Source organism: Pollachius pollachius (genome assembly GCF_949987615.1).
Source record: "Pollachius pollachius genome assembly, chromosome: 20".
NCBI classification, from domain to species: Eukaryota; Metazoa; Chordata; class Actinopteri; order Gadiformes; family Gadidae; genus Pollachius; species Pollachius pollachius.
In genome coordinates, this window is record NC_136953.1 from 15,395,763 (window position 1) to 15,411,663 (window position 15,901).

The window sequence follows — 15,901 nt, forward strand, 5'->3', positions numbered from 1 at the left end:
CACTAAAACACGCAAATAAGTATGTGTAGCCAACATTTACAAAGGCTGTAAGATAATCGCTTGTAATACTGTACAACTGGCAATCGATTAACCAATGGCAACAATGCCATATAAATAAACTCAAACCGTTGCCTTTCGGGGAAAAACAGCAAAGTGAACCCTTTAGAAACCCATAGAGGAATTACGGAAAGTATGCATCATTGCATCAAGGTAATACACATCAGATTAAATGAAAAACATTGAAAGCAGCCTATCTCTGGTTAAGATATTGTTTAATTTTATATTCATGGTAAATATATATTTATATGTATCCCTGTGCTTCTGTTGATAAAGTTAGAATTGAAAGGTCTGATTTCACACAATTTCTGCGCGGTCTCATTCTAGTTGGCAAGTAAACGAATAAAGTTCAAAAGTTTTTCATAGAGGTTTTTATCTAAAGCAATTAAATCATCTATAATATGTACAATATTAAAAATTGTACAATCTAAGTTCTGTGAATGCTCACTTTGGGGAACACAGTACAGACAACATCGTGTAACTTATGGTAAGAACGTTCCAGAAACGTTGAAACTCTGACGGAAACTGAGTTTCAAATACAAAATCAATACGATGATTGTTAGCTATTTCCTTAATGTTAATTATGAATGGATTATATCACAGTGATTTTGATCCTTCAAAGCAAATACTACGGCCAACAGAAAAATAAATAATCTCTTGCTATGACTCCTGTTCTCAAACTACACACTTACACACTAACTTACACACTAAAACTCCTCGGTCAATAATGGTGAAAGCTGACCCAGGTTATCGCTTGCAAAGAAACACAATTTGACCGTAAACATAGTAATTATTCCTTGTTGTGAAAGGTATTCCTCCCAGGCAACACGTGTACCATTCAGGAATGAAACAAAGTGTTGAACATTGATCTAGAAATGTTAATTATTAATAGAATGTCATTTTCAGAGTGCTTCCACGAGCCGCTCCATTTAAATTCTCTCTTCAGACCCGTGGGTGTGAAACGTTGAAACGTGGGTCTGCTCCCTACAGTCCAGACCGAGCAGAGTGGAGCCCGGGTGAAGATTATGAGGATGAAGACCACCACGGTGTCCCCCCCCACCTAAACAAAGCCTCGGCGGTCATCTCATCTCCTCGGTTTAGATGACGTTTTCAAACAGATGCATCGACCGCATGATGTTGTCGTCCTGCAGAATAAAATCACAGGTAATCAAGAGAAGTCCCAAGTTGTCCAATTAAAAAATATATATAAATGAAACACATATGCCACACTGTTCGCTGTTGCTCACTTTCACACAAGGCATCTACTGAAACGACTTAACTTTTCTTGCTTGTTTTAAATCACATATCCTCACCACAGAGCTTGATTTCACCATCAAAGTAACGAAAGAGCGACCTTATTTATACAAGCCAGCCGCCCCCAATTATTTTGATTGGTATCAACAGCAGAACAGGATTCACACTTCACAACGTTATACTGAAGCCTCGCAGACGATCTGAGAAGGCATCTCTTACGTTTTGGCAACAGTCGATGAACTCATCGATGGTGACCACGCCGTCTTTGTTCTTATCCATTTTCTGTGGGGAGAACAACATAGTGAGTATAGTACTACAGAGTGTCGCGTATCCCTCCGTCGGTGTGGGTGTGCTACGAACGAGAGGCTCCAGGGTCCTTGCCTGGAAGAATATCTCCACGTGTTGATGCGGCGTCTCCTCTTTGAGCACCGGATACGTGCACTTCCCCATCATGTCGTAGATCGCCTTCATGATGTCCAGCATTTCCTGGAACACATTTTAGATGGCTTATATATTTCTAAAAGCAACAACCGCAGCACTACAAATACTTAAGTGTGTGTGTGTGTGTGTGTGTGTGTGTGTGTGTGTGTGTGTGTGTGTGTGTACCTCTTTGGTGATGTAGCCGTCCTTGTTTATGTCGTACAGGTTGAAGGCCCAGTTGAGCTTCTCCGTGATGGTTCCTCTCAGGAGGATCGAGAGGCCCATGACGAAATCCTGACGTTTGAACCAAGATTCACAGTTTGGGTTTCAAAATGTTTTCGAAGATATGTATTTTTTTAAGCACATTTTTTGTAAAACTGGAAAAGATAAGATGTCAAAGGATTTTATATGCTAGAAATATTATCACTTGAATTCTAAAGGGTAGCATTACTTTGAAACAATAACTTAAAGGTGATGAGGACGAGACAATTAAAAAGAAAAGATCTGAAAATGTAAATGAAACACGCTCAACCGAAAAACAGCAATAATATCATATTTTTAATATTGATTGTTTTTAATCAAATCACCACTAATAATAAATATAATCCGAGTAAACCCAGGGGTTGGGGGGGTACGTGCTTAGAACGGGACCGAACTGACACACAACACTACACAACTACACAACAATCAGAACTACACATCAATCAGAGAGACGAGGAACCACGAGAAGCTTCTCTGTACTAATAAGCAAGATTATACCTTCATGAATATTAATCACATGCTAATAGCCACCGCAAACTGGCTGGTTTTAATTAAAATGAGTCATGTTGTGGGCTTATCTAACGCCCTGGGGAGGTCTGCAACACTATCCTTGGGTATCGTTGACTCAAACTTTTTTCGTTGGATGAGTTTTTATCTGTTACATAGCAGCCTGGGGTCATTTCATTTCACAACTGTCAGAACCTGAGGCTCAGACCAACAAATAATGAAGCACTTTCTGTTCCAGAGCAGCCAAGCAAGCAAACACATTAGGGGCCGTCAATCTGCTTCAAGCGTCCATTTGATGTGCTTTGATCATGTTGTTCATCATGGTTGAATCATATCGGAAACTCCCATTTATGTATGTTAAATATTAGGCACGGTCGAATAAAGATTGGCTTCAACAGAACTTGGATGTTCTAGTAAGAATGTTAATGTTAAAAATACACAGTTTAAGCATGATCCTATAATAGTACTATAAACAGTAGTTGGCATCGTGTAGCAACTTAATCTAGCCATCTTTGTTGTATACGGGGGATGACGGGTTCATAGAAACAATTGCTTGGCACTTGTTTCTATGAACATGCTTACTGTATCGACAGCGATATATATTGTTTCTCTTTCTTCTGACAAATGTACTTATTGCACATTTATCCAAAGGATAAATGTGCAATAAGTCTGATAAATGCCCTAAATGTAAATGATCCAAAACCATACAGCTGTGCATCCTTTGAGGATTGGACGTGTTCTTCCATTACGGTCACTCGAATCTCACCTCAAAACTCACAGATCCGTTGTGGTCCGTGTCGAAGGCGTTGAACAGAAAATGAGCATACGTCGAGGCGTCTAGGGAGAGAGGCGTGGACAAGAACACAACCTGGTTACACATTTGCACGAAACTTCTTTATTTTAGCAAAAAATATTTCGTAATATATATATTTTTTTATTGAAATTAAAATCCCCCGGGCGCCCTTCCTAATTTTCTGCCTTGAGGTAACAAATGAACAAATTAAGAAGGGAAGTCCTGTTCAGGTTGGTGTTGTGTGACTGTGTTCTCATTTGCGTTTCAATCCTCAGAGTGCATGGCTCTGTTGCACAACGAAGACGGCCCATGTTACCAGTGATTGAGTCCCGTGCGATGAGGACAAGGTGTTTGGGTCCTCTTCCGGTCGCCGTTGTTTAAACGAGGTAAGCACTCTCTCTTTTGTGATAAAATGATGTCTATTCTAGTAGACCTTCCGAGTATCTCAGACTGTGTGTCTCGGTGGTGCAATGGAGAAAGACGATGTGAGAAAGAGGAGTTGTGTGTGTGTATATATATATATATATATATATATATATATATATATATATATATATATATATATATATATATATATATATATATATATATATATATATATATATATATATACACACATACACACCGTTAAAGATGTCAGACAGGTCACCTATCGCTCGGGAAGGCCCAAGGGTTTGGTGTACGTCAGGTTTGTGGATGAGGCACAGGCTTCCCATGCGGTGCAAAAGTATGACGGCACGATTGTGAATGATTTGATGTCGACCTCGATGCCTAGCCAAGCATATGGATCGAGAGGGAGAGGACATTCCCAGGTATCACTGCTGCCGGGCCCCCCACTGCAACCCAGGGGGGCTGTGGGTGGAGCTGAGAAGTTTTCGCTTTAGTTTAGGCTCCAACTTGATTGTTGAGCCAGTTTTTGGGTTGAGTGTGTACTCTATGGTTAGTTTGTAGACTGTTCTTTAGTTTGTAGTTTGTCTTTTCCTGAAAGGAGGATGGGAGCTTGATGGCTCTGTTGGATTGTGTACTGAAGTCCAAGCGTGAATCTGTTTTGTGAGATACAGTGGTAACAATAATTGTATGCACCCATGCTAAAGTTGACTAAAAAGAGGAATAAAATATCATCTTTTGGATATCGATCGACAAATGAGGAAAAATCCAACCTTTTAGGCCACCAATTTTCTTTCTGAATGAATAATGTATCGTAAATAAATAAATGTTCATTAAAATACAGGGTGCATAAGTATAGGAACCCCTATGTTAAATTCCCATAGCGGCAGGCCATTTATTGGTTCCTATACTTATGCACCCTGTATTTTTTATGAACATTTATTTATTTACGACACATTATTCATTCACAAAGTAAATTGCTGGCCTAGAAGGTTGTATTTTTCCTAAATTGTTTAATAAAGGCATTTAGATCCAATTCCAAAAGATGATTTTTTTATTCCTCTTTTTGGTCAACTTTAGCATGGGTGCATAAACCTATTCTTTCCACTGTATATGAGAAACATCATTGTTAAAGAAAAAATGTAGGAAAGAATTATTTATATATATATATATATATATATATATATTAGAAAAGAATTAATTATATATTAATTCTTTTCTATAAAGAATTATATATATATATATATATATATATATATATATATATATATATATATATATATATATATATATAATTCTTTCTTTTTATTTTTTATATATATATATAAAAAATAAGAAAAAAATAAGTAAAAAAATTTACATGGGTTTGAGTGGGGTTTGAGTGGGGCAGGGTGCTTGTTTAACTGATGTGGAGACCTGACTTCAAGTCCTGCACATACAATCAGATTCAAATGATAATAAATTGTTGAAACAATGTTAACATATTATAAACTTTAACTGTTTTGTTCCCACTGTCGCGATGGCGCAGCGGACAGAGATGCTGGTTATCTATTCGGCAGACGTGGGTTCAAGCCCTAGCAACCACACTTTCGGGTAAAACGACATTTCATATGTAATGTAAATTTGATATTTTACGTAGCGTAGTAGTACGGTAGTGGATAGAGCATTGGTTTAGCTGTTCTGGTGTCCTGGGTTGAATTCCTGACAACCACACTGGATTGAAGGGAGTGGAATCTTATTCTCTTAAACAAGAGGTGCCTCTGTGCTGGAGCTGTTTCCTATCTGTTCTAGGGGCATGGGTTTGTTTCCTGCCATGACAGTTGTTCATGGGAACAACTGTCTGGTGAAGGGATCCATTCTCTCACACATACATTTTAAATAACTGTCTGGGAGTAAGTCCCAGACAGTTATTCCCACTCACCCATTCATTCCGAATCACTGTCTGGGCAAATTAATTATTGTGAATTAAGTCATTCACAGCAATCAATTCACACAGACAGTTATTCACACACGTCCATTCACCATACATTCATTCCCATGAAACCTGCCAAGGCAGGATTCAAACCCATGTCTCCAGGACAGATAGTTAACAGCTCTATCACCTGCACCACCGAGGCACCAGCTAGGAAATGGTGAGAGGTTATGATTGACTTTACAGTTCACTTGACATTGTTTATTGTAAAATATTTTGATTCCATGGAGAGCATTCTTGGCGTGACTTGAACCCACGCCATACAATCAGATCCAAATGATAATGAATTGTTGAAACAATGTCATATTATAAACTTCAACCAATTTGTACCCACTGTCTAGGTGTCGCAGCGGACAGAGGTGGTGGTTATCGTCACACATCGTTCAAGCCCTTGCAACCACACTTTCAGGTAAAATGACATTTGATATTTTACGTAACGTAGTAGTAGGATAGCTCACCAGCTAGGAAATGGTGAGAGGTTATAATAGACTTGACATTGTTTATTTTAAAACATTTTGATTCCAGGGAGAGCATTCTTGGCGTGACTTGAACCCACGTCTAGCACATGTCTCAAGAGTTGATCACCAACAGCTCTATCGACTGAGCCGCTGGGAGAACATCAGAGTTTATAATTGACTTTACAATTCACATGGCATTGTTTCAAATGAGCCAAAAGTGCGTTATTGGTGGGACTCGAACCCAGGTCTGCAGTGCTTAAAGACTTCAGTACACTCCACTGGACCACATACGTCCTGCCTTTGAGAGCACAGGATCTTGTTTCTTATCACATCCTCTTGTTCTTCAGTCTATTCTAACGTCAACTACAACTATAACTTACGAGCATTTTACTTACTGTGCGTCTCGGTGGTGCAATGGAGAAGGTTGAAGTTACTGTCTGAAAATTCAATCCTGAGATTTGGCCACTTGGGTTCAAATCCTGGCCTGGGTGTCCCAATTTTAGAATTGTTTACCCTTTTACCAAATAAGATATGCCTCGGTGGTGGAGCTGTTTCCTATCTGTTCTAGGGGCATGGGTTTGTTTCCTGCCATGGGCAGTTCATGGGAACAACTGTCTGGTGAAGGGATCCATTCTCTCACACATTAATTTCGAATGGCCGTCTGGGAGAAAGTCCCAGACAGTCATTCCCACTCACCCATTCATTCCGAATCACTGTCTGGGCAAATTAATTATTGTGAATTAAGTCATTCACAGCAATCGATTCACACAGACAGTTATTCACACACGTCCATTCACCATACATTTATTCCCACAAAAACGACCAAGGCAGGAATCGAACTCATGTCTCCAGAACAGATAGTTAACAGCTCTATCACCTGCGCCACAGAAGCACCAGCTAGGAAATGGTGAGAGGTTATAATTGACTTTACAATTCACATGGCATTGTTTCAAAAGAGCGTTATTGGTGGGACTTGAACCCAGGTCAGCAGTGCTTATCAAGGTTAGTCCTTAAAGACATCAGCACACCCCACTGGACCAAATACATCCTGTCTTTTAGCGCACAAAAACATGTTTTTCATGTTCTTCTTGTTCATGATGACGGATAAAAAACGTCAAATATTTTATTTGATGACGACTGATGAAAGACCACAGTGTTACCCCTTATGTTTTATTTGATGACTAATGCAAAAATACACTGCTACCCTTATGTTTTTTTCATGACGACCGATAGAAAACGACAGCATTACCCCTTATGTTTTTACGACTTACAATAAGTGCATTTGTTACAATAAGTACATTTGTCATAAGAAGTGAACAATATATCGCTGTCGGTACAGTAAAGACGTTCATAGAACCAAGTGCAAGTATTACAATCGCTAGGCTAACCCATTCCCCGTGTAAAGCAGCGATAGCAGCTACTGTAGATGCTACACAATTAAGTACCTTGAATAAGTGCAATGTACAAGTGCCAGGACGTACAACATTCAATGGTGGCTGTGCATTGGTTTCTATGCAGAGTCGAGATGAACTCTGAACAGGTGAGTTTTGAGTCTTTTGCGGAAGCTGGTGAGCGACTCTGCGGTCCTGACATCGGTAGGGAGCTCGTTCCACCACTGAGGTCTTTTTTCATGAAGATCGATTAAAACGACAGTGTTACCCCTTATGATTTTTTCATGACGACCGATAAAACACGACAGTGTTACACCTTATGTTTTTTTTCACGACTGATTAAAAACGAGTGTTACCCCTTGTTTTTTTTCATGACGACCGATAAAAAACAAGTTTTACCCCTCATGTTTTTACATGACGACCAATAAAAAAACGACAGTGTTACCCCTCATGTTTTTACATGAAGACCAATAAAAAAACGACAGTGTTACCCCGTATGTTTTTTTCATGACGACCAATAAAAAAACAAGTGTTACCCCTTATGTTTTTTTTCATGACGGCCGATAAAAAACGACAGTCCTACCCCTTGTTCTTTTTCATGGAGACTAATAAAAAACAGTGTTACCCCTCATGTTTCTTTTCCTGATGACCGATAAAAAGGACAGTGGGGGGGGAGTGGGTCAGAAAAAAGTTTCAAACAACGTTTTTTAAGATTGCTTTGATCGAATGACCCCTACTGGCAGAAACTACATATAATCCCTTCAATGTTTAATGTCAAGGATTGGAATACTTGGGAATTTTTATAAAATGACAAGAAAGTATAGAACTCAAAGCCGTTTTTGTTTGTTCATTTTCAATACAGGGGGTGGGGGAGAGAAACAAACAAAAGTGCATTAGGCGTAATGTCTCATAATCCAACCGAAAGATCACCCAAGAGAGACCAGGGGAGAATGATGGGAGGGAGACTCTTGGCTACAACAACATACCTCCTTGCGGGAAGAACTGTGAGTAGATGTCTTTGAAGGTGTCTTCGTTGACCACTCCACTCGGGCATTCCTGGAACAGGAGCAGTGTATTACAATGATAGCCTCAAAACAACATTACATCTTCTTGTGTGGAAATGGTTTTTTTTGCTGCTGTTGCTTGTGTTCGGTAGACTTGGACACAATACACTCTAAGACCATATCGATTGTGAAAAGTAAGACATTTTTCTGTTAATTATAGGATCAATTTTCTTCAAAACAGTTGCTTCAAATAATGTGAGCAATTGCCTCAGAAGTCCCATGAATTATTCGGAGCTGTGCTGTCAAAAGAGAGGGGGTCTAATACTGTTTATCTGTCAAAACATGTCCAGAAGATAAACTACCATCACATCATTTCCATAAAGATGACTCCTCTCAGACTCTACATCTTACATTTGCAACCTTCATTATTTAAAATATAAGTTATTGATCCAACCAATATTGAATTAACTTCCAAATTGTTTCATTCTAGCTAACATCAGTGGAAAAAGTAGGAAGTAGGTGAGATGTATTATTCATTACTCATTATAAAATACAATGAGGCCAACATTAAAAAAAAGGCCATCAACTTCCTCCTACAATCCTGCATGAAACCTTGAATAAAATACACAATAAAATATTTCAGTTTTTTTTTGTTTGTATTATGCTCTGAATAATTCACAACAATGCATGTGTGTTAGACCTTGGCATCCACATTGCTAGAGCCTTCAGGGAAATGGAGCATAGTAATGTCAGCTAATTATGTACTTGTATGTAAAATACATATTAAACATCTAATATCAACACAAATGAGGTCAAGGCTGACAAGAATAGAACAAAAACGAAGACATTATTGAAAAATATGCATTGTAATCAACAAAAAGCCAGAAACCAACTAATAAATTAGTTTTAGTACAGCATATTGAATGTGTTGTACCAAGTGGTAGTACCAAGTGGTAAAAAGGATGCAGGTAGAAAAGGAGCACACTGCAACTCTTAAGATAAAAATATATCTGCCAACAATATCTGAAACTGCCATTTCATTACAATCTAAATTGAGCTTATCTTTTTTTAAGCTCCCATATGCTGTCAAATTCTCAATGTTTGTGTCTTTAAAGCTGCTTTTCACTGCATCTCTTCTCAGAATGTGGATTTCTCTCTCACTCCTCTCAGTATTTCACCTTTCCCTTCAAAGACTAAATTAATTTGAAACTGAATCCTGGGTTGATTGTTCCCGGTTGGGTTTAATGCCTAAAAACTTAGTACCAAGTAAGTTTGAACAAAAAGTAAAAGCTTGGGGCAATGACGATAGACGCTGTAGAATCAAGTTGTGTAATTTTGAAAGCTATTCTGTGTCGTTCGCCACCACCTTGACTTGCTCCCCGTTATCGGTGGTTGACTCTATGATTCTCGTCCTGTTCAGACGTACACTGCTTGATAGTTTTACATGAAAGACTCTGTTAAACAGTACATATTTTTTATGATTTGGCGCAAGCATGACACTTACACCGGAATGAGATCGGTGACATGCAGGGTTCAGAGAAAGGTTTAGTGGTTCCATCCCCCTGGACACAGAGTGTGAGCGCAGCATGAACAACGGGCACACTGACATCTGTGGGCAGACTTTTGTGTTTATAGGAGAGAGATTATAGCCGATAAAAATCCCTGAGACGCCTCGAGTAACCTTGGTACATATATAAGAGAGACTATCTCTGTAAATACAGAATTAGACAGAATCACTTTCATTGTACAACTTGACTGTGGCTTTAAGCACACAATTACGCTCGTCCTCTTAGAAAACACTTTTTATGTAACTTAATCAGTTTTATCTTTTACATTTTAAACCAAAAAAACATTCAGATGAATGGGAATGTTGCAACCAAAGCACAACGTGTAAAACGATTTAGTGAAGGAGTTTACTTCAGGTTGACAATTGGCAGGGAACACAACAATGATCCAGGCCTGTGTTTCATCATAAGAGTGCACCCTTTGTGGCCACAGGACACTGGTCTCAAGAGGGGACAACCTGAACCGGTGTCCATTCTCCTGTACACTGGGGAAGTGCCAGCTCATCCGCACAAAATAAATCACAGGTTTATTACGGGGGACACAAACAAAACCAAAGCCAGCCAGCCTTGAAGAGCCGTTGTGTGAAACAAACCCATCAGCCATAGCTATAAGTTAAGAAATCAGACAGGGTTGTCCGCGTGCGTGGAGAAGAAAATGGCTGATCTGTTTTGCCGTGCGTGTGACCGGATAATGACGACGCCATAACCGACACCGTCTCCAGTCAAACAGGAGGGTGTGTTTGCGATCGAGTCTTGAGAAGAGGATCTGGATGGAGACGTCGTGGTGGAGCACGGGGGGAACTCTCTCCGTAATGGCAGGTTAGGGAGTCAGGACCTCAAGGCCACAGGTGTTAGATCTCCTGCTGATCTGCACCACACCCCCTTCTACGTGCTACACACGGACAGCGCCTATGGTGTACTGTGGACACCGATGACCTCGTTCTCACAAACCGCAACCGCGTTCCCGGTTCTGGTGTTCACTTTCCTCCAAAACCTCAAGACGACCCGAGAGGGCGAGCGGACGCATTTCTTACAATAGACGACGAGAGGATTCATCGGTGCACTGCGGGGAAAAACACGTGCTTTTGTTACGCCAGTGAAATCGCTTATTCTCGTACCGGATGATTTCAACAAAACTCTCACAGAGGTTCACCGAACAATAGTTTCTAATGTTATCGCTTCCCGGGCGATGACTCAACCAGCAGGCAAGCACATTTCAAGAGTGAGTAGAGGGCGCGCCGAGAGGACCGCTGAGAAGCAGATCAGGTTTCTCGAAGCACACGGGGGCTAAAATAAGCAACGGCTCGCGCAACCATTGCGTCCCAGGTGTGGCTCTTAACCTCCCTTGAGGGAGGGCGAAAACCCAACCGGGGGGGGACCTTCACGAGACGCCGCATTAGAGCCCCCCCCGCCCGGGTCTCTGTCCCCGCACACAAGGACACACGGACATACGGTGGGGTATCTCGGCCAGCGACCTGTGCTCCTCTCAACAGGAAGCGGCAGCCCCCAGAGGGTTACGGGAGGTCAAAGGGCGAGCGCCGCCACCGTCTGTCACGCTTCCCGCCCGCGTTCCGGCGTCGCCAGACAATTAGGACTCAGAGTTAATTCTGGGTTATCTCATTAGGCCGCACACACCCGAGGCGAGGAGAACAGGGAGGAGAGCCTATGTGGGCCACGTTGTCACACAACACTCTCCGTGACCCGATTGCTCATCAGTAATCTACGCCATTTTCATAACGGCTTCATGGTATCACACCACTGTTTCACTATTATTACCTCTCTGGGCCTGATGACCAAAGGGCCTTACAGGGAATACAGCAAGGAGAAATTAAGAAGCAGGTAGAGATGATCGATGCTCACGGATACGTTCAGGTTGAGGATCGAACCCAGAACTTTTAAACTAGAACGTTTCAAACACTAGGACCTACAGCTGCCCAACATTCATCCCTGAAAGGTCCTAGGTCCTAGTGTGTGTGAATCCTGAATAGCTTATCTAGCTGAATAATATAAATCGTATAAATCGTTTTTTAAGATCATATTATATAAATTTCCCCAATAATTCAGACATTTCTGCTGCAGTTTTTATGAGCTGATGAGATATGGCCTATTCTTCAATTTTGTTTCAGTTAGTTATTCAGGAGATCATTTTTTAAAAAGCTACTAAGCTACTAATTATTAATATTGAATTAACACAGATATTGACCCTTATTCATTCAGAAGCAGCAAGCAGGGGTTAGGCAAACTTCATATCAAGAACGCCTCTACATCTGGACATCGGGTATCGAACGTGGTACTCGGTCAGGAGTCCAACGCCCTACACACCACTACACTATCCTACACCCAGCGCCAAACCACCAGGTCAACCACACCAACGTCCACACCGACGACACCTATGAACAGAAACACGTCCATGGAGAGCGAAGGACACTGGGCTTACGTTCTTGAAGCCGCGGTACAGGATCTGGAGCTCCTTCCGGGAGAAGCGGGTCTGAGCCTCCAGCTGCTCCAGGCCTTCAGGCCGGTGGCGCACCGCAGACTGCTCCAGCTCATCCTCCACGCTGTCTGCAGGGAGGAGAGAGAGAGAGACAGAGTCAGTCGGTGTGTGTGTGTGTGAAGGATAGTACCGGAGAACTTAGTTCAGAGAGTCAGTCGGTGTGTGTGTGAAGGATAGTACCGGAGAACTTAGTTCAGAGAGTCAGTCGGTGTGTGTGTAGTAATGATGGAAGCGATGGAAACTTTGGAGGGTTTGCTGCAAGTGATCAACTGTGAGTCGGTCTTTTGTGTTTCTGAAGCACTGGGTGGAATCAGGAGCCCTTGAGGAACAGAGTCGCAGTAACGTCTCAGGTTTAAGGGTGGCTGACGCTTTGTGAAAGCTGACGCTTTCTATGTCTCTCTGTGAGTGTGTGGAAACTTTGTTGGCCGAATGTTCAAATGGATGCAAATGAAAGAAAGACAAAAAAAAAAAAACTCAACGGAAAATCGATGCAACCCTGCATCACCTTTCCTCCTCGTGTCTTCCTCCTCTGGTGAAATAAGTGCCTCATCAAAACAAAATGGCTTTCTTTGAAAAAAAAACTAAAAACGCTTTTAGCTTTTTAAGCCAAACCCAAACATTACGACATCTCATCCAAACGGCCAGTTTCCCCTTCCCAAGACACGGCCACGTTTAAAAGCACGCCTCTTGTAGCATGATGCAGAGGCAATTAAGGGGGCTGGGGGGGGGAGCAGTCTCCTCTGCCTCCCACGTCTTGTGATGAGGGGCCGGCGGGAACGAACGGACCCCCTTAACGGCCCCTGTAATGGGGGCAGGCGCTGTCTCGGTGCTGTCACTGGCGGCGGCGTTGACTCGCTCCGGTCGCCGCCTGGCCGCTCCCTCTCTCTCCTGCTCTCGCTCTCTTGTCGGCCTGAAGTGCAGAATGAGTCTCTAAAAGCCTCATTAGCTCTGTGTGGCTGGACGCCAGCGGGCCGTGGCTGCCATTTTGGCTACAGATTAACTGCCGAACGACAGAGCCGGGGGACTATGTGTGTATGTGCGCGTGTGTGTGCGAGAGAGTGTGATTGTGTGTGTGTGTGTCAGAGTGTGAGTGTGAGAGGGATAGGGTGTGTCTGAGCAGTGTGAGTAGCGAGAGTGTGTGTGTGTGTGTCTGCGTGTGTGTGTGTTTGAGAAGTGTTATGTGTAGCTCTAAGTGAGAGAGCGAGTGTATCTCTAAATGAGAGTGTGTGTGTGTGTGTGCGTGTGTTGCATGGGTGTCTTCGAGAAGTGTTATGTGTAGCTCTAAGTGAGAGAGTGTGTGTGTGTGTGTGTTGCTGAGTGTATGTGTGTGTTGCTACGTGTGTGTTTGTGTGTCTGAGAGTCCATGCGGTTGTGTTTGGCTCCGAGTATGTGGCTCCGAGTATGAAATGCGCACATTTCCTTGTTGGCATCGAACACAATCAAACGCTACGGAAATGACACACAAAACGGAAACGCTTCCGGGATTCAAACAACGAATCATCTAATCACCCTTCAAACCTAACGTATCCCACAATCGAGGCTCACTCAGACACCTCACTTAGTTCTGTAACAGCCAACGCTCCCCCCCCCAAACTCTAGACCCACGCCTTGGCGTTCCCAGAACACGTCCCCGTCGGATGCTGAAGAGAGCAGATTCACTGAGATCACTGAGACGGCCCAGGCCAGCACTTACTGCCGACCCCGTATGAGGCATTAACACAGAGAGAGAGAGAGAGAGAGAGAGAGAGGGGGGAAAACACAAAGAAAGGAAGAACGCATTTGTGGTCAGCAGTAAAACCGTCAGAGAGGAGGGAGGCAGGGAGGGAGAGAGGGAGGGTTTGGACGCGGGCCACTTGCGTTGCTGACTGGCGGGCGGCTTTTCGGCAGCGACGCAGGGTAAGAGCCCCGCGAGTCGGGCCCTCACGCCCAGCTTGTGGCCGCCCTGCGACGAGACGCTACCTGGGAAACACACGGTCAACGGGGGTCACGGTAACCCCTGGCAACGAAGAGCCGCACCATGAGGAGGAGTAGGGGGTAGGGGTGGGCCGGATCGGGCCGCTGGGTGTGTGGCCGCTGTACGGGTTTGCAGGACGTTTTTCGGTTCAGGACAACAACACGTGCCACGTGAGAGTGCGGGGGTCGTGTCTGTGAACGGTCCAATTAGGATTCAGTCTTTGCTAGTAAACTGAAACTGGGTTTAAAATGAAACGCGTGAAGGAGTGCTCAATCCAAACATCGTCCTACGCCTGAAAAGATCCTAAAATTCAATTGGCGTCAAGGGAGTCATTGGTGTGAAGGACAACCCGCGCCTCAAGTGAAGGAAGAAGGACTTTAAAAGTGATTCATTCACTCAAATACCTTTTATTACTTTAGGAATCGAATGATGCTGAGAATAGAAAGTGTCTGATTACGAACACTGCATGAAGAATACTAACTGATTAGCGAAGTGACAAGGAAGACTAATAGCAGATGTTTTACTTTGGAACGAAGCCTCATAACTATTTTTGAGGCCAGACAAGACGTCTTTGTAAGACATGGAGAGAGGGAGAGCATTCGTAAGATATCTAAAACGAGGGATCGACCAAAAGGAGGGGACAGGACGGACGTTGCAGGGTTTGAGGTTGTCGTCCCCTCAATTACAGCCGTACCGACCAGACACTTCGCTCCTTATGTGGAATGGAGGAGACATGCTGGCGGACCAAGATTTTGGCGCGTGGGCTGGAAAAAAGGTTTAGGCGCTATCAGACTTTAATCGCAGACTTTAAAGGCTTTCATGTGTGGGAAGCTGTTCTGGTGTCATATTCGTGTCATGACCTTTAAAGACCCCTATTCTGTGTGTGGCGTAATGCACTTTATTTTGAGGGAGAACTGATTAGGTTCCTGAATTGTACACCGACTGTGTGTGAGAATTGAGCTGGATAGAGATCTATTATCACAATTATCATTACCAAAACAAATCAATGATTATATGCTTATGATTTTAAAATACCACACAGTCTGAAGGTCATTAGATTGGAAGAATGTGCTACTTAAAGTAGTGGTATTATACAAAATCCTTTTTTTCTCTCTGCCATTTTTCAAACTCATGTTTTTAACTATCTTGCTATACAATTCAAATAAATATCTCTTTTTAATGCAATCCTCAAGGATGAATGACTATAACCATTAAATTATTGACCAAACCTTATGTAGGCATAATTCTTACAAACAATGGCAGAAAATGTGAACCATGACAAAAATAACAAGGTTTCACCATGTAGATTACCGCTCACCAATTACGCCATTTTCTTGCACCGCTAGCGAATCCATAATTCATAATCTATAATTAAGACTCTTAA

The 15,901-nt window shown here is 42.4% G+C and overlaps 1 protein-coding gene across 2 annotated transcripts in view; it reads right to left on the reverse strand.

Annotated features, from left to right (window-relative positions):
* Positions 1-1,154: 1,154 nt before the first annotated feature.
* kcnip4a (potassium voltage-gated channel interacting protein 4a) overlaps positions 1,155-15,901 on the reverse strand; it is a gene marked incomplete at both ends in the record, with an annotated part of 96,984 nt that continues 82,237 nt past the window's right edge. For both annotated transcript variants that reach the window (XM_079758182.1, XM_079758183.1), the window contains 6 exons: positions 1,155-1,202; positions 1,531-1,797; positions 1,918-2,025; positions 3,266-3,336; positions 8,487-8,556; positions 12,507-12,631. In XM_079758182.1, the coding sequence (XP_079614308.1) occupies positions 1,155-1,202; positions 1,531-1,797; positions 1,918-2,025; positions 3,266-3,336; positions 8,487-8,556; positions 12,507-12,631 (689 nt within the window). The remainder of the gene's footprint in view (positions 1,203-1,530; positions 1,798-1,917; positions 2,026-3,265; positions 3,337-8,486; positions 8,557-12,506; positions 12,632-15,901) is intronic.